This window comes from Scardinius erythrophthalmus, assembly GCF_964197995.2.
Source record: "Scardinius erythrophthalmus genome assembly, chromosome: 20".
NCBI lineage: Eukaryota > Metazoa > Chordata > Actinopteri > Cypriniformes > Leuciscidae > Scardinius > Scardinius erythrophthalmus.
The window spans coordinates 10,379,232-10,406,419 of record NC_138240.1 but is presented as its reverse complement, the minus strand read 5'-3'; the positions used below and the strand labels follow the sequence as shown (position 1 = coordinate 10,406,419).

At 37.3% G+C, this 27,188-nt stretch overlaps 1 protein-coding gene across 1 annotated transcript in view; it reads left to right on the top strand.

The window, feature by feature from the left end:
• Positions 1-807: 807 nt before the first annotated feature.
• The window catches only part of rnf220b (ring finger protein 220b), a gene marked incomplete at its 5' end in the record, with an annotated part of 32,057 nt that continues 5,676 nt past the window's right edge, over positions 808-27,188 (top strand). The window contains 11 exons of the mRNA XM_081349174.1: positions 808-1,429; positions 19,763-19,889; positions 21,360-21,405; positions 21,494-21,586; positions 22,474-22,516; positions 23,886-23,990; positions 24,961-25,004; positions 25,417-25,528; positions 26,578-26,668; positions 26,791-26,877; positions 26,972-27,024. Of these exons, the coding sequence (XP_081205300.1) occupies positions 808-1,429; positions 19,763-19,889; positions 21,360-21,405; positions 21,494-21,586; positions 22,474-22,516; positions 23,886-23,990; positions 24,961-25,004; positions 25,417-25,528; positions 26,578-26,668; positions 26,791-26,877; positions 26,972-27,024 (1,423 nt within the window). The remainder of the gene's footprint in view (positions 1,430-19,762; positions 19,890-21,359; positions 21,406-21,493; positions 21,587-22,473; positions 22,517-23,885; positions 23,991-24,960; positions 25,005-25,416; positions 25,529-26,577; positions 26,669-26,790; positions 26,878-26,971; positions 27,025-27,188) is intronic.

Below are 27,188 nucleotides of genomic sequence, written 5' to 3'. Positions count from 1 at the left end.
TAAATAAGCTCGGTCTTTAAAATGTAGGCCTATTCATTTTTTAAAGGACTGTTTAATTACTAATAAGTTCTAGTGTTTTTTTTATTATTATTTTATTCCTTTAAAATGAGCAATCCGAAAAGTTCACTAATCATCATTAATCTATAAAGTGGAATTGACGAGTAAAATCGGAGGTCATGACAAACTCTATATGACATTTTTTTTTCGTGAACAAAACAATTTTTTTTAAATTGATAAGTGTTAATTAACGCAGAATGGCAGTTCTAATACACTGTACACTTAAACAAAAGTAATACAACTAATCTTGATATGTAGTGATTTTTCTGCATGAAAATTTATTTTACATTATTTACAGTAGTAGCTCAATCTTTGTTTACCTTTCAACATTAGGGTAATAGTAAAGGATAGACTACTTCTGTTAATAACATCTCATTGTTTAAGTTCACACAATAATATCCCTCCGACCTGTACCTGTATTTACCTGTACCTGACTCATTCTTAATTATTCTAGCAACTTAGTGTTACTGTCTCAGTGACACGTCTTTAAAAAGAAAGAAAGAAAAATGCTCTGAAATATAGACTTTAAGGAAGTTTTACATTTCTGCCTTTTGCCTGTTTCTTAAATAACTGTTTTCTTTCGACCACTTGAAGTTGTTTTCAAGATCATAATACTGACTTTTTTTCCCAACAGCTTTCTGTCAGAGAATGACTGGTCTGTAAGGCTTAAGTCTATAAGCATTGTGTCCGGTGCCCTTCAGGCCTCTTCATCACATTACACTGAGTTTGGGTAGACACTCCACTGCTCAAATGGACCTCCATCGGACTGCCTTTAAGATAGAGAACTCCTCCTACATGCCCAATCCTCTGACCTCCCCTGCCCTCATGGTCCTGGCATCAACAGCCGAGGCTGGACGAGATGCCTCTGTACCCTGCCAGCCCCATCGGCCGTTTGGAGTGCCAGTCACTTTGGAAAAGGACATGCACCTCCCGTTTTCCAGCGGCTCATACACCTTCGCCTCCATGTACCACCGGCAAGGAGGCTTTCCCACTCGAGACTTTCCCACCCCTCTGCTTCACCTTCACCCACAGTTTGCCCCACCCAATCTTGACTGCTCCCCACTGGGTATGCTCAACCATGGAGCGGTGGGGGCCTTCCGACCGTTCTCCTCCCCACCTGAGGAGCGTGATCCAGGGGTATACCAGTCTGCCTTCCTCCCTGCCAAGCGCATGAAGGGCTGTATGGATCCAGAGGCATCACCCCACCTCCGCTACACTGATGTAGAGGGAAAAGATTTTGACTTTTGTGCTCGTGTCCCTACTGGCTCTCCAAATGCCCTGAAGGTATCTGAGGATGCTGGGAAGAAGCTCTTTGGCTTGTCTGGGCTGTTGGCGGAGGGTTCGTCTGGCCCAGAGGAGCACAAAGAACCAAGTAAGTATCACACACAATATATATGTATATGCAAAAAGACCCCCCCCCCCAAAAAAAAGGGGGAAAACTTTATTATTATTATTAATGTTGCAAAAAAAAAAAAGATAAAAAAACATTTAAATCTATAATTATAATATATTATTAGTATTTATTATGTAATAACTATATGTCATTATACATATTATATTAAAGTAAATGCAATTATATATAATTATTAAATATATTATATAAAATAAAACATTTATTTTTATAAATTTAGGGGTCTTTTTGCTTTTATTCTTATAGGACAGTAGAGTGCAGATAAGAAAAGCAAAGGTGAGAACGGAAGGGGAGAATGGGATTGGGGCAAAGCCAAGAGCCCTTATATATCCTGAGCATATGTCCCACTGTTCCACATCTTGGCATGTACTTTTTAAAATAATAATAATAATAATTATTAGTTCTATGAATGTGTAAACAATATACAGGTTAATACAGATCAGCCTGAGAGGACACAAAGATCTGCAAATATTTCATACAAGCAAGACTTTCATAAAACTAAGTTTTGTTTCTACAGTATGTGTTAAGTATGACTTACAGCTCCTGATTTTGTTATATAAGTCCCATGCAGTCCACAGACAAATGCCAAAAGTAGGTCTAGTCTCACCTAGTAGGCTATAACCGTTAGGCTATGCATGGAATAAGTACCGAATCACGAACAAATGATCTTGAGATGACAAAGGCGAAGGATTCGCAAATCTCTCAGCTCTAGACAACTTGTCAATGATAACGAGCAGGAGATGCTGCTCGGCAAGCGCGTCTCTGAGTGCGACACCTCCGGCTCAATATCGCCCCCACGCCATCCATCCTGATTTGTTGACAAATGAGTGGGAGAGAGTGTCAATCTGGGCTGTAAGGAGAACGTGGCTGCTCATTACCTTGCTCTGTAATTGGCCGCCGAGGCGAAGGACCCCACGTTCGTGTGGCGCGGCGGGACGGGGAAAAAAGACGCTCGAGTTTAAATTCGTAGGACATCAGAACTCCTCATGGGGGCGGAGGGGTAGAACCTGCAACATGAAAGACACGACAGAGGTGGCTGATGAGACACACTATCAGAAATGAATGTCAATAGGAAAAATAATGACTGACTTTGACAGGTAGAAGAGATATTGTTGGGAAAAAGAGCACCACATCAAGGTTCTTTTAGAAAAGTTTTTGCCTCATCTAGAAGTGGGTTACCGACATACGTTTGACAGAGGATAGGATGCATATCCATACACCTCAATACACTAAATTAGACTTGGTTGTGTATGTGTACACACGCAGTTGCCTATTGGCCACATTTTCCTTTCAGAAAAATTTAGAAATATTATATAAAATTGTATAATATTTTAGAATATTATGAAATAATAAAATAATAAAATAACTGTATATATATATATATATTAAGATTTATTTTATATTTGTATTAAGATTTTAAAAAGAATCTATATGTTTTAAAGCATTTTTTCTAACATAATTATTACGTTTGTGTTATTCTTGAGAACTAATTTAGGTTCATGAACTGTAAATCAGAGTTTAGATTCACGTGGCCTGATAACCTGTACACAACCTCACACACATGCTGTTGTGTCATCAGAAAGAGATTTGTCATTTGTCTGATATCTGACCCTTGAGCCATGACTCCAAGCACTGTGTTATTTCAGTGCTTGTCTCTCAAAAAATTTCAAAAGGACAGAGTATCCTCACAGCTGTTTAAACAGTTAGATCTTTTATATTCTTTTCAAAGGACAGATGTCTTCACTGGGCCGAATCGTGTTTATTTTCCTTCGGGAGGCATTTTAAATTTTTTTGGTCAAGAGCTGATGAGAAAGAAAGAGTAACAGTAAGTGTGGGTAAATGCCTTGTGCCCTGCTGCTTTCTGGGCTTAGGCAGTGTGTGCTTGGCATAAACTTTCTCAGACAGTGTACTTGTGAAATTTGCATTGTCAGACTCAGAATGTAAATGCAAGTAGCTTTTTACTGTTTAAATTTAGATGTGCCTGGGTTTTCACAATACTTTTCTATATTAATGCCATTATCTATCTATCTATCTATCTATCTATCCATCCATCCATCCATCCATCCATCCATCCATCCATCCATCCATCCATCCATCCATCCATCCATCCATCCATCCATCCATCCATCCATCCATCCATCCATCCATCCATCCATCCATCCATCCATCCATCCATCCATCCATCCATCCATCCATCCATCCATCCATCTGTTTGTCTGTTTCAAGAGAAAAATCTTCAGTGATGGTGGCAAACATCAGGTTTTCGGTATGGCAGTATGTTCCGGTTTAGTTTGGGATCATATATTGTGTCAATAACTCTCAAAGTCATCAGCAGGCTTTTAGCTGAAACCTTTAGTATTATAAGCTTGACAACGTGAGTTTCACGTTCTTGCTATCAATTACCTCAAAGTTGAACATGTGTTGAAGTTATGTGTTGATCTGGACCAGTCAGACTGGGTGAATTTGCCCCTTCTCTTAGACGTGCAATCTGCGAATGTGTAGAACTGATAGAAACACATCTGAGCTCTGTGGCAATTGTTCTAAAATAAACAAATGGCCTTTAAGTTCAATTTCCCAATTTGAAATGCATGAGTGCCATTCCATAATATGTTGAACTTTGGAGGGTTTTCCCAGGAAACCATGGGAGACAGAGCTGTCAGTGTTTGGAATTTCATTTCTAATTGGTTGTTTGGACCCTTCTGGCAGTTTAGTGATTTGGTGATTCACAGTCAGAATGACAGTTTTATCATTTAAGCTATTTGTCGTGTATTCTCTCTGTGCCAGAGACTGCTGTAAGCTGTCTGGTTTTCATTGATGTTGGAAATTGCATGGATCACCTCATTCACAGAGAGAGACAGAGGCAAACAAAAGTCAGAAGATATAAAGCTTATCAGTGGGACAGTGGCAGTGCCACTGACCGGAATAATTTATAACCAGAAAAACGCCCTGTTTATTGCTGCTTATTAGTACAGATGAGCCGTAATAAGCAGCCAACTAATCTACGGCCAAGGTAAAGGTGTACATCACCTTACCCTGTTGTGGGTTGACTTTATTGCCTGGGCTGGTGAATTGAATTTGCCATTGTAAATATTAAGTCTTTTGTTTCTTATCACACAGCAGGTTCTATCTCTAATCCCCATGATCAAACCTGAATGGTAGGGGAGGGTAACATTATAAATCTGCCCAGACCCTAAAATGTTATCACTGCTTTGCCTTCTATTCCCCGAGAGTGCCAAGAGAAGTTGATTCTTGTCTCTATGGCAGTACTGCCCTTATGAAGCAAAGTGATTGGGCGGCCTAATTAAGGGTGCCTGTAAGGGACAAAAAGAGCATATGTATGAGCTACAGCTGGCAGATGCTATAAAAGGTGGCTCATTGTGAGAACTGCAGATGGACTGTATTCAACTGGCTGCCATAGAGATCATAAATCTGGAGATTTTGTCCAGCGGCCACAGTGTTGTATTGATCTGTTCAATGTTCCTCTCATCCTTTTTCTGTCCTTAAACTTAGAGGTTTGCAGCATTTTGATATTTAGCTTGGTTCTGAAGAGAATATACAAAGATATATTTTGGCCAATAGGTAATGCAAAAAAATCTTGTGTTATATTATATTATATTATATTATATTATATTATATTATATTATATTATATTATATTATATTATATTATATTATATTATATATATTATATTATATTATATTATATTATATTATATTATATTATATTATATTATATTATAAATTACAATAAAATAATTACATGATGATGTATACAAATGTGGAATTTATTTTTGCAGGTGATATATCTTGTAAAAAAAAAAAAAGTAGCCATTTACTTTCACTTATTCTGTTTGATGTTAAATGAGGCTAATTTGATATTTCACCTCCCGCTGCTAAAGTAGTTTACTCTCCTAATATTCTCTTAAGTGGGAGAGCTTTCATCCTGGTCGGGGGGCTTGATGTTCTTCTCTTGTTTTCTTCCTAATTCATCTTCTCCGGATGGAAGGAATGTGAAAGAGAGGGGAGGTCTGTGTACCACCCATACTGTACATCACAGCAGTCTTCAAACAAACTCCAATCAGCCCAGCTCAGTTATTTCTCAGTCGCTGTTTAGTTATTGTATTTCTTTTTCTAGTGATGTAAGGTTCATTTGATAATTAAAATATTTAACTCAATAACTCTTAAATTCAGTTCAGTTTCAGGGTTTATGAATGCCTAATCTGTTTCAATTGCTATGTTTCGGATGTTCAAACAGAAACCAGATGTGCAAACTTTTGTGCTTGTGCAGCAATTCCGCTATTAAACGTGAATACGTCAAGACTGTTGCTTAAGAATAGGAGACTCATCAGTTTCTTCATTGGCAACTTAGACAAACACCTTACCGCAAACATTTTATCATTTAGAGATAAGAGTCGTACCCTTTTAAGCATAACCTAGCATAAAAAAATCTCTTTTTGTTTTGGCTGTTGACTGCAGATCAGATTCATTAACATGCCAAACAAGGGAGTTGTAGGCCCATTACTGGCAGGATCAGTATGCTTGTCGTCTAAGAGCTTCACAGACTCTTGGGGCTCTTGTTAAAGCAGCGCTACTCCACCCAGGGCTTTTATGTGTTATTGGGAACGTGAGACAAATAAAATAGGGGCTTTAGCCCCGGAGGCTCAGTCAGAGCTACGATAACAGCTTTCTGCCGTCAAACTAATTTCTTCACCTTTCCACTTTTTTTAAGTAATCCTATGCAAATCCTATTACATTTTTATTTGGAATGCATTATATTTAATTAAATAATATGCTTATTAATTAATCAAGTTGCATAATTGCATCCATCATTATTTGTTCAAACGAAACCCAAAGTAATTATAAGACATTACATTATTGCAGCAGATGAAGTCAATATATATATATATATATATATATATTCGATATATTGTTTGTTTTATTTTCATCTGTTTTTGAATGCAAGGACATTATGTAATAAAGATGCTATAATGCATCTTCTGAAAGAGTACAGATTCTCTGGATCTAAAAACAAGTTAGGAAGAAGCAGAAATAAACGATAGAAGCATTGCTTACGCACATGTAAGCTAACATGATCATAAAACATTCATCAGCATATTAATCAAAACTACCAAACGTTACTGAATGAAATGTTGAACCCACGAAGAGGTATAGGACTGTGCAAGCTTTGGGGGTGATAATGGACTCAATGTTTTGATCATAATTCTGAATCCAATCTGGATAGTCTCTGTAGAAAAAAAATATTTTCTCACCTTTTTTTTAAATGTTGCTTTTTTAAATGAAACTCACCCAAATTTAAGTGTTGATAAAGAAGAAAGCATGAAGCTAGAATTTTTTTTAAGCATAGGCTCTCTTATTTCTTTTGATATATTGTGTGTTCAGGCATTACAACTAAATATTCTGCGGGCCATGATTAATAAAAAATGCTGCTGCTGGCTGGCAACTTTGCTATCGGGGAAAGAGTTAACAGCCCGTGTTTTTGCTATAGTGGTGTGGCAAGAGAAAATCTTAATTAAATGCTGTTTAAGAGCAGTTTGGACTTATTTAGGCGATAGACAGCTCTGAAGTACATTGACACTGCACCTGAGTGACCAGCATTGTGTGTGCCAAAGCGGCCCTCTCTGATCTCACATCAAAGACCGACAGGAGGAAGACTGGAAGCATATGGGGCAGGCCAAGGTGGGGAGGGAGCGAGGGAAGCAAAGATTGTCGATTGCTGGCTCAGGACAAAACAGCACATCTCGAGTCCCATGAGCCCACAAATCAGTCAAGCAAATGCAGAGGGCAGAAAGGGCAGAATGTGGGTTTAAATAGTCATTACAGAGGGCCGACAGAGTCAAAGACAACAGGCAGACGATGGCTTGACATCTACCTCTCGGGCAACTGCTCTGTGTTCTCTGTCTCTCTGTATATCTCTTAAATGTGTACGCCATTCAGTTTAAGAGCATGTGCAGAGCAGCAATTGAAACATGACTGTTTAAAAATGACTTGATTGATATTGAACTTTAGATATCTTCATGACTGACATGTTTCTGTGTACAGAGGTCTTTAGAGAGCACCGATTTGGGCACAGTGTTGTTTCTGTGAATGACCCTTGAAACTCAGTCCACCTGTAGGGCCTCTAACATCTGGAGCTGTCATTAGTGACTGATGCTTGGCTGATGTTTGTAATAATATCCAAATGGCTATTCAGTCTTTTTTACACAAGTCACACTAAACACACAGCTGGCTCACCGCAAAGCACTCTTGAGCTATGCTTTAGAGGTTAGGCGATATTGCGAAAAGATGACACATGGCACTTTCCTTGTGTGCGTAATGAGTGAATTGGTTTCACATAAAACAATGCTGTTTTAATATATAGCATGCAGGGTTTGTACGAGTTTCTAATATAATAGAAGAATGCAGTGTTCATATAGCTCATATTTTTCCAGTTACTTTGATTGGACCCCCAAAAAGTAGAAATGCGTGATTTATTGTTACCATATTGGTTATTTGCTAATATTAGAGATTGTTTTTCCAAAGTCTGCCAATATTGGATACTTAATTGTGCATGCTCATTTTCCCATTTTTATATTTACATAATCATATTGAAAAACACTAGTAAATTAATGTAACACTTAATTTACAATACAGTTTCATTTGTTAACATTAATTAAGCTGAACTAACAATGAACAATACTTCTACAGCATTGATGTTAATTTCAAATCAAAAGTTCTATTTGTTAACAACAGGTAACGCACTGTTAACTAACATGAACAAACACGAACAACTGTATTTTTATTATCAATAACAGTGCATGCCTTTCAGAATCCATCTCAGCATTCTGAAACATTGGCTCGGATTTCAAAGTTTTCATAACATCAAATATTTGATTCACTGGTTTACAAAGTCTTATTTCATCACTGACCCCTGTGCACCCTGGTATATGTGTGTATTTGCATGGGAGCGTGAAAGAGCCTGGGGAAACGTAGTTTAAAATCCATTGGGGATTGTGTCATAACCATAAATCACTCCTTTGCTAATTGGTAAGAAAACAACAGTCAAGCAGTATATAATGTTTTATGTGCCTCTTATGTTTTTTACTGCGGTACTAACGAGGGGCTATGTCACAGAGTGGACAGGGAATTAACCTGAAAGATGGCTTCTGTCCATAAGCCTCAGTGTTCTTCAGCTTCTGTTGCTTAAGATGCCCCTAATTTGCATGTGGCAATTAGTATGCTAATTGGCCTAATTAGCCCATGGGACCACACAAGCACTGTGGCATTAAAAGCTTCAGTATCATTATGACTCAACAATTCCCACGAGTTAGCGCAATCAAAAGGCCATCACACCCTCCAGAGCATATCTGTGGGTTTTTTCCTTCCTTAAACGTGTTTTGTGTTGATTACACTTAATCTGAAATGTATTTGAAAGTCTGAAGTTATGTTATTCTTTGTACCGTAGGCACTCGGGCAGACATTCAGGAGAATTTAGCCTCATTTGCAGATGTTAAGAGGGCATCGATAGCTGCGTCCTGAGCAAATGAGATGAGAGATTGAACTTTTAGCTCAAAGTGCCCTTACTGCTGATCTGTTTCATGACCTGATTGAATAAGAACAGAGACCTGTGGATCTATATCAGCTCAGCTGGCAGTGGCCTTTGTTCCTCTGTGCTAGCAGACACGGAGTATTGGCTCGTGGGATTGCTGGGGTATTGATGGGGGAAGGATGAGATGAGCACACACACGTACACACCCAGAGAATGACTTTGGCAGGCTGGGCAGATGAGGAGCGTCGGCTATTGTATTTACTCAGGGCTGTGTGAAGGCTCTGTATGTTTGGTTATCCTTGGCTAGGTGAACAAGGCAGAGACGCTCTCTGGCCATGACCTGAAGTAATGTCACCCGTTGACTACTATTTAGAAAAATAGACAGGCCGGACAATTTATAAAATGGGACATAGGAGAATACATTTCTTTAGATTAAAAGTACATTATAATGCCACAAAAAAAAAAAAAAAAAAAAAAAAAGCGTAGTGTATACAACGTAGCAGGACATAAATTCCTAAAATAATTCCTAAAAAGAGAAAAAAATCTTTTTCAGCTATAAGCTATACTATTCTATACATTTTAAATGAGGTTTTTACATTATATGAGGTTCAAAATTAAATATACAAAATATGTAACATAATTTTTTTTGATTCATTGTTTATTTAGCAAATTTTTATTGTCTATAAATAGTTATATATTGTATTTGTTTCAACATTTGTCTATTACTTGACCCTGATGAATGTAGTCAACGCAATAATAATTGTAAGATCTGAGAAAATGGAATATTTTTTCCCCCATATCTCCCCATAATGCTGTAGAAAAATGTAAAATAATGTAATTTCCTGGATGTAAAAGTTTTAAGGAAGCAAAATATGGAACAACAGCTATTCATGAGTTTTACATTTTTTTTGTCAAAAATTGCATTGCTGTTTTATGATTTTAATTGGTAAAACAATAAAATAATTTTATGTTAAATAATAGTTTATAAAAACGAATCTAATAACATTTAATAAAATCTTATATATTACATAACAATATAAGTATAATCCAGATATGATATCTTTTTAATTTTAAATAAAGTTATCAGAGACTGGTTTTCTCACCTTTGCTACATCAGTGACTTCAGTGATTCTCAGACTTCATGGTTTTACTGCCTCCAAGAAAACACAGTGTGGCAGAAATCCCTGCTCTTGCACTGCTACCCTCCACTCGTTAGCTGTCTAATTAGCCTTTAGCTACTTAATGAGCTGAACAATGCAGCATTAGTGGAGCAACAAGCTCAGGGCATGTTAGTGGGATGGGGTTAAGGATGTTGTGTTGAATTGGTTGCCTGGTGGCCGTTTTCCCATTGGTTTCTTGAATTATGCCTTGTTCTGTGGCCTTTCTCAGAGTGAAATTTTATAGGGTGATGGTTTGTTGCTTTTGTTTGGGTTAAAATGGGCAGAGAAAGATTTGAACGGGCTCCTTAGACAAGCCACAGACACACAAATGCTCTGTCAGTATTCTGTATCAGTAAGGTCAAATTCTTGCTATGAAAAGTGTTGTTATTTAACTATTTAATTTATTAAAGTAGTCTCACATATCCTAACTTTTTTCAGAATAAAGTGTTACACTGCAGCTTATTTTTGCCATGTAAAGCAACCAACCACATTTCTTTTCGGTTTTAATATGTTTAGTTCTGCTCATGATGCAATTTGATGCAACTAACCCAGAAGTTGCATATTGATTCTGATTCTGATTGGAGCACGGTGAAGAAAAGACTGGAAGAGGAATATATGGTTTTGTTGCATGTTGCTGCAACCATGCTGCATGTAATATATATAATTGCATTTGTCAGTCAGTGTGCTTCTAGGATTAAAAACCTGCCAAAGCCATGCTGACATATAATGTCTTACATAAACTGTCTGTTTGAGTCAAGAACCGAATTCCCAAGCATACATGGTCGAATGCCGTCCAAAACACAGATGCTATTTCAGCCCATAATGGGCTTCTAGACGTTCAAGATGAAGTCATGTTTTTCTGTGCTGCAGGAGCTCGTCTGTGTTAAACTCTCTTCAGACTGGGTGGCCCAGTCCTCCCACAGCTTCCACAGCAGGTGGAAACCAAGAATTGCTATTAAACGAAGGTCAGAGGACTGTCATTAATAACAAAGTGTTTGTGTTTTTTCCTTCGTTGTGAAAAAAGGCACATCGTACAGATTTAGCTAATGTCAGGTTCTGGGAATTTCAGCAGTTGAAATTGTGTTAACAATAAAGACTGCTTTGCTTCTTTCACATGTTTTCATGCAGCTATGGCTATCATTTTTGCACCTTTGAAGGTCACTGCAGGAAGGGGGCGCAATTCAAAAAGTCGTTCCTTCTTCAAATTTTGGCGAACTGAGCATACAACGATCCCTTTTTTGAAGTACTATTTGCATCTATGATTATATGATTTTGGGTAACACATCCTCGCAATTCCTTTTAAAATCTTAGGTAATTGATGTATCTTACCTGTGATTTTTCACACCCAAGGACTATATCAGTGCCCTGTATTACATATTTCAGTGTCTTTAAACCAAAATGAAACGGGCCAAATTTTCTTTCTTTCACCTAATTATTTCGGAATCATTTTGTCAGCTATTTCCTCTGTGGTGGGCAACCTTACGACCATCTTGTCCAATGTTAGAGTTTTTCTCTCTCTCTGTTTGGCAATGGTAGAGACTTCAGTGAGGCAGTTGTGTGCTTAGGCTGACTGTGTCTCGCTGGCTGGCTCTGAACAAGCATAGGCCTGTTCTACCCCGGTGGCCAATAAAATGAGAAAATCAACCACTGTGCCACCATCCACTAGCCAGCCAGATAAATACACTTGTCTCTGTGTGAATGTGTGTCAGCATGGCTGTGTTGATCCAAAGATTTCATCCAACTGTTCAAAGAATGATACAGGAAATCATTAAAGGGATAGGTCCCCCAAAATAAAAAAAAAATATTTCATCATTTACTCACCCCCCGATAACAAGTATTTATAGCAGAAAGTTCAAACTGCTCCTTTCTATACAATGAAAGTGAATAGAGATTTTTAGTGAATAGCTGTAATTTCAAGCTATCACATGACTTGGGATATATGTACAGTAACAGATGTAGGCCAGTAAGAGCTGTGTGTGTAAAACCTCACTCTCCTTGACTAGCGACTAACGATAGGTCTTTAGCGTTTTTGTTAGCGCGCACGCTGGAAACCTCGGTTTGAATCCCGCTCGGAGCGGGTTGAGTAGGACCGGTTACATTTGGTGCCGTGACCCGGATGGGAGTGAGGGTTGGGGGGTGAGTGTAAAAGAAGTAGTCTAGTAAGAGCTGTGCGTGTAAACCTCACTCCCCCGGCCTCAAGAGGCACGCTAGCAATTGACGCTAGTGGCTGCAGTCTTTAGCGTCCTTGTTAGCGCACCCACCTCCCACGCCGGAGACCCTGGTCCAAATCCTATAATTAGGGGTCAATTAGGACTGGTTACATATAGCACTTATATATTTTAGTTTATTATGTTTTTTTTGGAGCTTGACAGCCCTTGGTCACCATCCACTGTCGTTGCATAGAAAAAAGCAGCGTGAACATTAATCAAAACATCTCCATTTGTTTTCCACAGAAAAAAGTAAGTCATATGGGACATGAGGGTTAGTAAATGATGATTTTAATTTTTAAGTCCCTTTGATCAATTCCTAAGTCCACTAATGGTGTTCCACCGTGCAGATAACTTGCAGGTGCGCTTAATCAGGGTGATCAATTTTGCTCTTTCATCCTTGGGTTGTTATTAATTTTCAGAGTGCTTCCGGCTTTTGTGAAAGCCCTGTTACCCTCTTTGAGGATCCTCTGATCACATCCTCCAAATGCTGTCGAAAAAAAATCTGTATTATTCCAAAACAAGATCATCTTCAAAGCTTCACAGGCTTTCTTTACCTTGTAAGGGTAGCTGTATTTGACACAGCGAATGTAAGGCTATCTGATCGTATCAGCATGTATGTGGGAGTATGTTGCGTTAGATTCAAATGGATTATTATGGTCTATCTGCCTCATTAGTTTGAGCTGCTCACACCTGCTCCATAAGAATGTATTGAATGCGGGTGAGAATTATATTGAGGTAGAATAATGACAATCATATGGTTATTCTGTATTTTTAATAACAAGAACATACAGTGTAGCTTAGCACCCTCAGGAGGTGGCCAAACCATAAACAGCAGCATAAAAAAATGTAAAAAAATATATATAATAATAATAAGTTTGTGTATTGGTATGGGTCTGTGTATAAGAATGTTTGTTTGCATATTTGTATGTATGTGTGCATTTCTAATTGTTTGTGCGTGTGTTTTACAGTGAGGCTTAGTGCAGCTCAGCCCCTCAAGCTCAAGGTTTATGAGGTGTTAGCTGTCACTTCATTGACTCCCGTCTGGCCCATTACGCTCTGTGCAGACAGAGCTGTCTCAGGTGGAGAGTTGGGGTTTAGCCCCACACACACGCTTGCACAAATGAATACACACAGACATAGTCAGAAGCATTCAGATTGAGTTACGCTTAGATTTTTGAATGGGTTTTTTATGCAACTTAAAATTGTATATATATATTTACATGCACACACACACACATCTATATAGTATATATATACAGAGAGAGTTTTTTTTACAGTGTTTATTGATCTAGGTTAATGTTAATTTATAAGTATATTATTGTTCATGTTTGATCATACATTAATGATAATTTATGCCACTTGATGTAAAAAAAAATCAATTAGTATATATAGAAATCACTTTTACATACTAATGCATACTAATTCTATATATACTAATACGTTTTTACACGTCAAGGGGAATAAATTAACATTAATGTATAATCAAAAAAAGCACAATTATTGTAAATCGCTGTGGCAAAAAATAATCCATTTAAATTTGGTCAGTTCAATCAAAAGTTCTGTCATCATCATCTCAAAACTTTTTTTTTGTTGTTGAAAATGTTATATTATTATTATTATTATCAAAATTTCAAATTATCTCATGACTGTCAACTCCAGTCACAATTTTAATTGTTTTATATAATCATTATTTATGTAAATATATAATTATTTATCAAGTCATGATTTGAACTCAAGCAAATTATATACAAATAGTGCCCCCTCAACAAAAAACTGTTCGATGTTACTCCTGTACATAGATACACATGCACTAGCATTAGCTGCACACAGAAGGTATGTGCACATATGCATTCAGTCATTCACATTTGTACACACACACACACACACACACACACACACACACACACACACACACACACACACACACACACACACACACACAGGTGTAGTTAGTTCAGTTACTCCGTCTGTGTGGCCCTCAGACAGGACTGTCTGTCCTCTCCTCTGGTTTGCAGGTGTGCATCTTCATTTTGCCAGTTTCTCAGACTTGGTTTATTTGAAGTGTCTGCCTTCACAGCCCTTTACCTCCTGCTGATGAGTTCTTGAGGAGACCATAAAAGGGCAGCACAGCCATTAAATAATGGGAGTTTATCTCAGAAGGGAGTGATGGAGTCTATGACCATCTCACCACAGTTTGAGTCATGACACATGGATGGATGATGGTTAACGAGTGTCATTAGAATATCATGCTGACTGCATCATATTGTTGCGGTGTGTATTGTGTAATTGTTCCTCCATAGGCTTGACCCATACACAAGGCCGTTCATTTTCCCCCTGTGTTATTTTCTTATTGTCTTTCTCTCGCTTTCTTTTACACACACACTCTCTCACATAATGGTCTCTTTGCTCACCACTACTATTGATCTGACTGTCTCTGTTATTTAAGATTCCCTGAATGCTCATTAATTAAGTCTGTTGAGGAGATCTAGAGAATAATTCCCACCCTCAATATCAATTACTATCAAAATAAGCTTTTGAACAGACACACTGTAGCCTAGTTGTCTGCTAATAAAAATCTACAGCACATTTGTTTTATTAGCAGCTGTACAGATATATCATATGTTTAATTATAAGTTAAAAAAAACCCTCCCTTGGTAACACTTTATAACAAGTATACAGTAATAAAGTATTTACAAATACAGTAATAGACTATATACAAACGGTGAGTTCTTTATTCATTGTCACTGTAATAAACAAATTATTATTGTTTAATTAGCTCATATAAAAAGAGTTAGATAATGCTTTGTTAACAACTTATTAACCATAAATAGTTCTCACTTTAGATTAGGTCACGGAATATCGGAAAATGTCATTAAGTAAGTGCCTTAAGCCAATGTTTATTGGACATTAATTGCATTCATATTCAGCCTTCCTTAATTGTTTACAAATGTGTGTGTGTGTGTGTGTGTGTGTGTGTGTGTGACCGTGAGTGTGTGTGCTTAATGTATTTGTAAACATTTTACATATTGTAAACAAAGCATTATCTAACTCTTTACATATGAGCTAGTTAAACAATACCACTTTTTTAATTACAGTGACAATGAATGAAGTATTAACTACTGTATTAACTACAGTTTATTAACTATTAAAAACTTTAAACTAATAGTTTGCAAATGATTTACAAGTGCTTTGTTACTGTATACTTCTAAGAAAGTGTTACCCTTTCTTTAAATAAAAATAGTTTTAAACAATTTCCTTCACAAAAATCTATACATTTTGAGATTTTAATCTGTGTTGATTCTCTGTAGTCAGCTCTCCTGAGTATCCTAAGGATCGCATGCTTAAATACTTGCTTTTCTTGACAAACCAGAAACTTTGTATTGATTTTTTGGAGATGAGCTGTAGTGCTGGTTACAGAGATTTGTTAAAGGATTGCTGAAAAGGATATTGGGTATGTTGGTCACACGAACAAGTCTGGTTGTGAGTTATTTTAAGATTACATAATACTGGGCGTGATATGAGGACAGAAAATACAGTAAATTGTGTTTTCAACCCCTTCCTTTATCTTAAAGTTGGCATGAAATGGGAATCTATTTTCTAAATGCATTTGATTGATCTTATTTAATGTTTATTTTTTTCATTTCTTATAACCTATAGTAATTTGGAATCAAACTAGAAACTAGACTTCTCTCGTAACGTATGCTGGACTTCTCCAATCATTTAGTTTGCTTAAACCCCGCCCCTTTCTTACTTTTAGCCGATCTGCCTCCATCCAATCAACAATTGATAGATAGAACCAAGTCCCCAGCCTATATTGTTTTTATTTTACAAAATATTGTTTCACTTGAATGTATGTCACAATATCCCATCTAACTAAAATACGTTCTAAGAATGTTTTGCTAACGTTCCCATTAAGTTATGAAAATGTTATTTATAAAATGAATGTTTGTTGAAAGTACAAATTTTAAAATGTTTCTTGGTTATGCAAATGTTAATGGAACATTCCATTTTGCAAACATTATGGGATTGTTACTTTTGAATGAAATAGTGGTAACATTTAAAAAAAAATTAAATTTATAATTTATAAAATTTTAAAATGTTCAGAAAGAAAAAATGTTCCATGAACGTTGTATAGATAACGTTTCTGTGCTAACGTTTTGAGAACATTATTAAAGACAGATTGAGCAAGCGTTCTGTTAACGTTACTGGAAGAAATGTTTGTCCATAATTTCGAGTGAAACTTGCTAGAACATTAGTTCTGAGAACGTTCCCGGTTAGCTAGGATGGAAGAAAAGAAAATGCTTATCTCATGGTGGAAACATTAATTTCATGATTTAAAAAAAATAATAATTGCACGATAAATTTCATATTTCAGGGTTTAAATGTGTAAATTCAAAGAGATTTAATAAGAGATTCACTTGAGTCTGAGCTCAGGAAATCAGTTGTATTTGTTGTCACTCACCTGTCTTCCTGTAGAGCTGAACCTGGTCTTAAATGTTTCTCCAGGGCTGAACTCTTTGACACAGCACACAGTTAAAGGCAGCAATCAGCTCTCTGGAGTGATGAGTGCAACAGCTTTATCGGGCAGCTGTATATATGTCTATACCTCATCTTTATGGGGACATTTATGATGGAGGGATTTCTGAGACACTGATCACCCTCCTCTGTATCTGGGTCTATAACCTACAGTTTCATGTTTTTTGTGTGCTTTGTTGTTTTTTTACTAAAATAATATGTATTGTTAGTATTATCCTGGAGAATACATTTCTATCTAAATCAAATATTTCCAAGTTATGTGTACTATTAACTGGCTGCTGTTGTTGCATAGTCATGTTAGTTTTACATGTACCATTATTTTAGTTTGAAAGGAATTGTTTCAGGGGGTTTTGATATATTCAAATCTTCATTAAATATTCATTAACGAGACACTGATTGGCCAGTAAAGTATGCGGGGAGGGAACAGAATAGGATCAGCTCATTGACTTGACAGTCAGGATGTTAATGGAAGCCATTTTCGCTTTAATCGAATAGGTTGCTTTATAATATCGAACATGCAAGTGTGCACATCTCTCACAACTGCGACCGAGCTCTGTAGGATTTATTGTGGTAATATTTCCACTATACCTTTCATTTCAGACATTGATCACCCTCAATAACAGCAAACTGGGACTTTTTTCCGCATGTACCTGGTCCAGTGCCAGACTGATTAAGCCGTTTCTAAGCCGATTAACGAAAGAAGGTCCGAATCAAGAAAATACCTTTGAAAATGAAGGAAATGACTTTCCACAGCAGATGTGTTGCTACATTGCCTATTATGTTGCCTATTAAATAGCCTTTTTCAATGGCCCATTATTTTCCTCAATAAAAACACTCAGTGGAGCTCGCATACTCCCCTGCACTTCTGAAAGCATATTGAAGGAACGATGAAATCCCCTGTATAAAGTGAAACATTTGATGTCTTAAACACGAACCAGACGGGTTCAGGCTACTTGACGGGGCTTCATGGCAGGTGTGGAGTGGGCCAATTCTGTTTTATAACTGCCACTCTCCTCAGAAAGTCTGCCAGGGAACAAGCCCCCTGCCAGTCGCCCGCCTCTCGCATGCCCTCGGATTACTGAAAGGTCGCGCCCATTATGGAGTTATTGAAAGGCAAAATCATGGCAGAAACCATTAAGGGACCTCCTTTTACATGACTTCATATACTCTATTCTATTCTGTTAGAATATAAATTATATTCTATTCCTTTCATATTTAAAACATTCTGAACGTAAGAAACCGATGTGGTCTCAAACCTGGTTGGCTGTCTGAATTTTAAATGATGACATTTTGAAAAAGCCATTGCAACCAATACATTTCACGTCAATCAGTTACAGAGAGAGCCACGTTCATCTGGCCTCCAGTAATATGACTGTTTACCCCTTCGCATGCAGCTCTGTGAAATGCAAGCCTCTAGTATTGTCTTTTTCGGGCTTCTGACATATTGTCGTAATGTGACAGAAAGCCTGGATGAAATGTGGCATTTTGGAAAGGTCAGTTCATGGCCGTCTCAGAATTCGTCTCCCATCATGATGATGACAGTTGTCATATGTTGGCATGTGCAGTCATCCTATAACTTGGGGGGAAAAAACGCTATATCCATATCTTACTGTGGTCAGTAAGGTTTTTTTTCTTTCTTTTAAGAAATTAATACTTTTATTTAGAAAGAATGCATTCAATTGATAAAATGTGACAGTAAAGGCATTTATAATGCTACAAAAGAATTCTATTTCAAATAAATGCTGTTCGTTTGAACTCACAATCCTGAGAAAAATTATCACCGTTTCCACAAAAATATTAAGCAGCACAACTGTTTTCAAAATGTGTTTTCAACATCAGCATATTAGAATGATTTCTTGGAGGATCATGTGACAGAACAGTGGTTGCTAAACATTCTGCAGAAATATTATTACAGTTACTTTAAGTTGTAATACAATTTTACAATATTACTGTGTTTTTGATCAAATAAATGTAGCCTTGGTGAGCATAAGAGACTTCATTCAAAAACATTAAAATCTTACCAACCTCAAACTTTCTAATGGTAATTAAGGTAAAAAACTTTCAGAATTGTATTTCCCAAAAATAACTATTACTGTTACTATATATAACTGTGCACTATTAACAGTATTTAGGCTTTTATGATGCAACATAAAAATAATAAAATGACAGTAATTTCTTTTGTTTTTATATTAAGCAGTTTATAGCTACACCTTGGTGTTCAGATTTTGTTCTGTGTATATTAATTAAGGCAGTGTATCCATGTTAAGGTTTAACATTATCATTTTGGAATTTCTCTCAAATGCCCCCCATGAGAGACTCTCCAGCAGGAGGGAAAAAAGACACGCTCATCCCAGAATCAAATCAAATTCCTTTTATCATCTTGTTATTTGCAGACGATATCTGTGCAGGTAATGCGGTTATAAATTCAATTTGGGCCTTGGGATTTCATTGTTTACTGATGTTGGTTGCCTTTAGGCAGAGATGCAAGCAGTTAGTACTCGTCTGTGAATTTATTTGAGCTGTCCCGTAGATGAAATTTTAAAAGAGATGGGACTCGCAGGGGGGCCGACTGACACTTTCTCAAGGGCATGGCTCCAAGCAGCGCTTACATGCAGATCCATGTTTTATTCAGATCTGTTTGCTTTCATTTGGCCACTTGTAAGCCTGTGATGGCTTTGCTATGAGACGGGTATTGCTACTTGATGTCTCTGCTGTCAGCTGACTGTATTGATGAGCTTTATTTAGATAACACATCTGCCTGGACTAGATGGTGTATATTATTGAAAAGAATTCTCTTTATTGCTCATTGTAGGTTTATAATGATAAAGCATCTGTCTCTCCAGGTAAAGTGAAGGGCCTGTATGACACTCAGACGCCCATGTGTCCGATCTGTCACGCTGTGCTGCGGCCAGGAGAGCTGCAGGAACACATGGAGCAGGAAATGGAGCGTCTAATGCAGCTGCACAATAGGTACACACTCCACACCTGAAACAGTCTCTTAAATTTTCTGTTTATTTCCTGATTCACAATCATTATTTTTACCCATTTATTTTGAAGTGGTGCTTGAATGTATTGTTGCCATGAAACAACACTTATTTATTAGTTTATTTATTAATTCAAACATATAGAAATAGATCAGTTATTTTATTTTATTTAAAAAAAGATTTGAAGAAAATGAAATCTAGCATCCCAGTGCTCTCCCAATTTTTGTGGTTCTTAAATGTATTTTCTTGCCATAGTCCAAAATCCATATAAAAATGTAATTTATGTATGGGATAGTGAAGCCTAATATAGAAATAAATAATGTATTTTATTACTTATTTTTATCTTATTTATAATAAATAAATATTTAAAAGATAAATGAATAGAGTTTCCCAATGCTGTCTGCTATCACACTCTTTTATTCCCCCCTCATTCTCCACCTGTTCTTCTCATGGAAATGGGAAAAATGAAACCTGTCATGTTCCTCTAATGAACGTGATACAATCCATATAATGACTGAGACAATCAATAATCTATCAACCTCCCTCTGCTTCGCTCATGTCTTCTTTTGTTTTTCCATCCGTCCGGCTCAATCAGAGATCATCAGCCGATCAGTCGAGGGTTGATTTGATTTTTTTGAACTGCCTCAGTCTCTTTGTATCGGCCGGGACATGTAGAGAGTAAAGTGCCGCTGACAGTCAGCATGCTCTTCTGTCACTCTAACTCAAATCTCATCCAGGCTCATGAAAATGCATCGCCGCCCATAGTAAAGAAATCAAAACTGGAGACAAGAGCCGGAAAGATGGAGGAAGGGCAGATTTAAAGCAGATTGAGACACTGAACGCACGCACACAAACCCTAGCCTGTCCCTTCCAAAGGCACATTAAATGCTTCCAGGTCTTGATGGCATATTTATCTACAGCCTCTGGGCATGTGCACCATGCCTCCACCCCTCTCCCTGTCTCCTCCATCATTGCAACATCACAAATTACAAGCTGTTACATTGTTCCTGACATTTCACAGCTAGTCAAGCTCAAGGCAGTCCTCGCGAAAATCATAGCAAGCTAATAATGCGTTTCTTCAACGTTTGCTATCAGCATCAGACGAGGCAGGGCGGCACATTAGCCACTCTGAACACATGAAAGATTTCTCCAATAAAGAAATTATAGCCATAATCTGCTTAGTGACAGAGCTGTGGACAGTAATTGTGTCAAATTGAACTTGGCCCCAGGGTGTGTTAGAGCTATCCTGCCGTACAGAACCCGAATGGAGACAGCTTTATAAATATATTATTTTTATTTGACTGCGAAGGAAATGTTGTATGCAACCTGATGCCTCGTTTCAGAGCAGGTTTGCGTATTCTGATTCACACTTTGTGTTTAAAACAAGGCTGAGTTTTGTTGGTAATGGGATTGTGGTGATGAAATATGTGTTAATAACACTCTCTCCTGTTTACAGTCAGGGTCCCGCGCCAAAGGAGTGTCTTGCTGCTGGGCCGCCCAAGGTACATTCTCTCCAATGTACTTCACAACACTTGTTATATACAATTTATTTATCTCTACAGGCAATAATAACCACTCTACCTCTCTCAGTCTTTGTTTTCTATGCACATAAAGAGAGAGGGTTCCTCTTCTGCCTCCTCTCCACGTCCTGCTGATGAGGCTGTGCACTCCGACAGGTACCAGGTGAGCACAAAATGCACGTTATATACGTGTCTAGCAGCATTAGCTTGCACTTCTCTTGAGGAGCATACTGAACTTTAATTACAGGTCGAATCAAACTCATTTAAGAGTGGACTTTACCCATTCCAAGACTACATGTCAATCAAATGTTTGAGACAGCCCTCAGTGTAGTGCTGCCATCTTCTGGACTTTAATTGAATTTAAAATAATGTTTCTGTTCTAAAAAAAACAAAAACGTACATTGTAATTTCATTCTGCTTTTTAAAGACTTTTAGAATTTTGAATATTTCATTTAATTGGGAAAATACTATTATGTAATTGATAAGAAATAAAAGCAAAAATGTATATTTAATTCTAAAATGAAATTCTAATGTTAATTCTAAAATTAATCTAAGTAAGAGTAATCTAAATATACTCTTATAGTGAGTAAAACATGAGCTGTAACAAAAACATACAAAACACTAACAAATTAAATATTGCTCACATTATATTAAAAAATAATAATTTAGGTTTAGTGCAATGACAATATAAAAGCCAATTATTATTTTTCAAACAATGTTGTCCTTACACTTACAATTTTTACAATTTTTTGCACAATTGGTCTTCACATTTTAGGCTTTCAGAGGATCATCATATTTGGGAGTCCTTAGCTTCAAAAAGATTCAAAACACCTGTCTTATATAATCATTAAAGGGAACTGATGTTGTCGATGAATTGATAAAATGTTATTCATAACCTTTTTTTACTTCCATTACATGACATTTGTGAAACTAAATATTCAATGAGAAAAATAATTGTATCATTCTTTTAAAAAAACTCTTTAGTGTAAATTTAGGTATTGAAATTATGGGTTTTAAAGTGTCCCTTTTCTTCCTCTTTTTTAATTTCAGACATTTTTGCGAGTACGAGCAAACAGGCAAACAAGACTCAATGGTACGTTTTCAATGACTGTCAGTAATATTCTCTCTGGATTTCTCTCTTTTTTATTTTGCATTTTAGTCATTGCCTATACATGCAGGGTCATAGACATGCATTAAAAGCTTGGATCTGACCAAATTCATATTTCTCTATATGAATATAAAAAATAATAAAAAAATGTAATTCACTAAAAAGTTTGGTCCCACTTTATATTAAGTGGCTTTAAGTACTATGTACTTACATTGGAATTAATAATTTGATACAATGGAATTATTGTGTACATGCATGTTTTTACATCGTACTTATATTTTGAAAATACCTGCATGTAATTACAGCTGTAATTAATTTATGTAATTACTTTTGTAATTACACTGTTGACCCTTCCCTGACACACCTTAACCCACCCATACCACCACACCTGTCCCTAACATTACCCGTATCACACCTCGATAGCAGCACAAGTGTTTTACAATACAACCTGAACACAATAAGTACATTGTACTTATTTTTCGATGTAAGTACATAGTACTTAAAGCCACTCAATATAAAGTGGGACCAAAAGTTGTATTCCATAAATAGATGTTTATAATGAAATCATCAATCTTTGAAACTCATTCTCATGATCACAAATTGTCCCTAGATAGCACTGGTACACTTTCAGTCTTAAGGCCCTGACACACCAAGCCGACAGTCGGGCCTTTGATGAGCGTCGACTGGCCGCACGATCCGCACTAGTCGGAGCCCGTTGGGGGCATTTTGGCCGATTGAGCATGTTGAATCAGCGTCCATCGGCGTTGGTGCCGTCGGTGAGAGACAGAACTCTGATTGCCTGTTCAGCTTAGCGAGCTAGTCTAAAATGCAAAAGAGAATAATAGCAAAAGTGATGAAAGCGAGCAAAGAAGTCAAGACGGCACAGACAGAAGGCTGTTCTAAATTTACGTCATCTTACCTGAGCACTACACTGCGTGAATATTTTCATTATAACATGAACTGCCTGGAATGAAGCAAGTGATCAGTGTGATTGATATTCAAAATGGTGAACAAGCTTTGTATACAGTTTGTATGTCTGCAGTCCTTGTTTCAGTTTCCCTTTTTGAATGACGAATATGGACTATTGGTGCCTGCTGATATAGACAGTTATTTCCTTACACGCAGGCGCAGAAGGCACGTGCTAGTTGGCAGTCGCCTTTAGTCTCTGTATTGTGGTCAAGCGCAGCTTTTTGACCGAGAGACGACAACTCAGTCAGCTTTCATCACCGCTTGTTCTTTGGCTTGGTGTGTCACAGCCTTTAGTTCAAACAGTTAAAGCACCACCCGACCTTTGACCTAGCACCCTCACAAGCAGAGCAGATTATTGACCTTTGACCTTTTGATATGTTAACAGTTAAGGAGCTCTGCTGGTGCAGGTGCTACGCCAAACAGAAAGTGAAATCTGTTCATGTTTGGACTGACTATGGATTCCCACATTTATCTTCTTGCCCACTGTCTGGTAAGATATTCTCCACACATGCCACACAACTGCCATATTTAAAGAGGCTTTATCTTCTAATCAGCACTGATTTAAAATAATCGTTCAAGGAGCAAATGACTGGAGAATCATGAAAATTATATACTATTTAATGCAATATTACGCCCTTGGCAGAGTAATACTCAGAGTATTAAGTCTTTGTACTGTGAAATATTTGTACTCTATCATGTTGAATTTTTGCTCATTTATCAGGACTGTTAATTTTTATGTTATTTCATTAACATCTAAAAAAGGTGCACTGGAAGATTGGTCAAAGCTAATTGATCAGATTCTCTCTCTAATTAATGATCCTCTCTTCGTTATGGTCAACTTCACTGTGATTGTAACAGGCTCAGCTCTGTTTCCACTGTCCTTTTTGACTATATCATGAGCTGAGGCTCCTAAAGATTAATGTCCCTTAACATCATTAGAAGCTCAGCAAAACAGAGATTTTAATGGAGTGGTGGATACCGTTCCACCATCCTGAATTTTACTTCCTGTGTGTGTGTGTGTGTGTGTGTGTGTGTGTGTGTGTGTGTGTGTGTGTGTGTGTGTGTGTGTGTGTGTGTGTGTGTGTGTGTGTGTGTGTGTGTGTGTGTGTGTGTGTGTGTGTGTGTTCGAGAGAAGGAGATTCAGAGAATTCTGGAAATCTTTTATGTCTTTATTTTATAATCAGATAAACAGATCAGTCCAATTCCCTTGCCATTTATTTATCTTTTGTAGGCCACAGAGGCCTTTCTGTCTTATCAGTTTATGTCAGCTTGAGATCGTATATATTTCCATCATAAAACTGCCAGTGGAGAAAAAAAACAAATCAAAAGAATTGATTTATGCTTCATTTTTTTCAGATAAGGTAATATGAAAAGTGCCATGCATCACTAAAAAAAAAAAAAAAGCTTTTTTGCTATTGTTTTTTTATTTTATTTTCATTTTCTTTTCTTTTTTTTTACAGCACGCATTGGGAAACTGAAAAGACGGAAAGCAGAGGAAGACCAGGTGTGATGGAGATGCAGATCATTTGTAATTGTGCATGTGTTTATAGGTCTCATTCAAAACAATGAACCTTCCTTCCCCTGTAGTCTGTAGTTCCTCTAGATCTGCTTTCACTGACAGATCACAGGCTGTTTGTGATGTCTGTATTTGACTGACAGGCGTCAGACGACGTGCCGTCAGCTGTCCTGTTCTGTTAAGCCAGCCGTATGATGTATAAGACAGGTAGATGTGTCCAGAAGGATCAGTCGATCTATATACCTGCATGTGAAATGTCCGTTTCTTTTTATTTTCCGTTTCTTTCAGCTGTAAACTAATGCCAAGAGGGCATTCAGGGCAGGTAGCAGATGAAAGCGGTGTCTTGAGGCTGGTGGAGACATTTTCACCATACATGCTGATATGTGTGTGTTTTCAACAGAGAGATGGTGTTTGTGTTGTTGAAAATGGCTCCATGCTGTCAGCCGGGAGGGAGTTTGAATGGGCCGAACAGAGAAGAATACAGATGGTTTCTGTTCTCAGAGGCTTCAGAGGTACAAAACACACAAACGCTGCACAGCAATTGAACTACACACTAAATACTCAAATATCTCAAAAATGTAGTCAGTGGAGTCAAGTCAGTAATATTGCTGAATATTAAAGGGGTACTTCACTGCTGGCAAAACAAGCTTTCAATAAAACTTGGTACAGTACAAAGGTGAACATTTATTTCTAAATCGGTGCTACCTGACTAGAGAAAACAGTGGAAAAATGGCCCAAAAAGTGGTCCAAGACCACTCCCACCCGTCTGCTATGAATATGCTTGACCAGGATATGCCTTGCTTTAGTAGGAAATACTTCTTAGCAAACGTTTAGTTATAATTGTATTGTGCAAGAATTCAAAGAGTAAACGTTTAGAAGGAGTGAGTTACTTTCAGTTTCCAGTGGAGGAGCCAGCGTGTTGTAGACAGCACCTTAAGGCTACAAAGAATTGTAAATACGGAGAGAACGCTGCAACAGAAAATCTGAAAAACTTCAGTGTTTGTAGTCAACATTTCAAACTAGATGATGATGAACCGAACACAGTATTTTAGGCCAATCGGAGGGGAAAAACTGAAAAAAGTGCCGTTCCGTCAGTTCCAAAAATCTGCAAATTTACACTTTAAGTGCTATTCAGTCTTGAAATCAAATGATAAAAAAAAAACATTTGTAGAGTTGCTGCCTATAAACAGCGTACCAAATATAAAAGCAGCTCACTTGGTTTTGCAACAGAGCTTGTGTGTGTATATGTGTGATTAGTTCACAACAGACACGTGAGGTAATGGGATTGGTGTTATCGTCTTGAGAATGAGATTACTGTAAAAAAACTTAGCCAGGGGTCAAAAACAGAGACAGAGGCGATCACAAACAAATCAGAGGTCATACAGACCCTCACGTCCTTATAAACACTTTTGATTTTATTAACACTTTGCAGTTCATCAGTAGTGCACATTTGTATCTCAAGCTATTTTTAAAGTACGCACTCTCCATTCCTTTGGTACTTGTTCTGTAATAAGGCTTTGTGTTTTCTGTCATTATGAACGCTTGTTTTAAATGTCTTAAGGTTTGGTGAGCAGCACATTGAAAGAGCACCAGGACAGCGATGTGGATCTGGACGTGGACGGTGATGATACTTTGGAGTATGGAAAAGCCCAGTATCCTTATTTATGCTGTAAGATTGGCACAGCAAGGAAGTGCATTGATTCTTTTTTTTCTTTCCTTTTTTTGTGAAAGCATTTTTGATAATAAAAAATGTTTCCTCAGCAAATGATCGCAGATACACAGAGGCGGATGTGATTCCCTGTTCAGGAAATGAACCCAGAGATGCAGAGGAGAGACAGGCGTTAAGAGGAGCTGTTTTAAAGTATGCACAGACACAAACAGCACACATTTTATTAGTGCTTCCAACTACTTTATCAATACTTAGTTTCTTGTTTGTTTGTTTTTTGCTTTGAAAGTGGAGAGACAGTCAGCCGGTTATCTCCAGAACAAACCAAGTCTGCAAACTCAGGTGAGCCAAGAGTAGTTGATGTCACTCTAATTCAGATCTTTATTGTTTTTGTGCCAGGTGTAAATGCATCTTAAATGTAGTTCGCTTCTTTTTGGGTGTACTACTACATTTTGGCGGCAGGTGTATTAGCCTGCTGTCACTTTAAGACCGGATTTATGGACCCC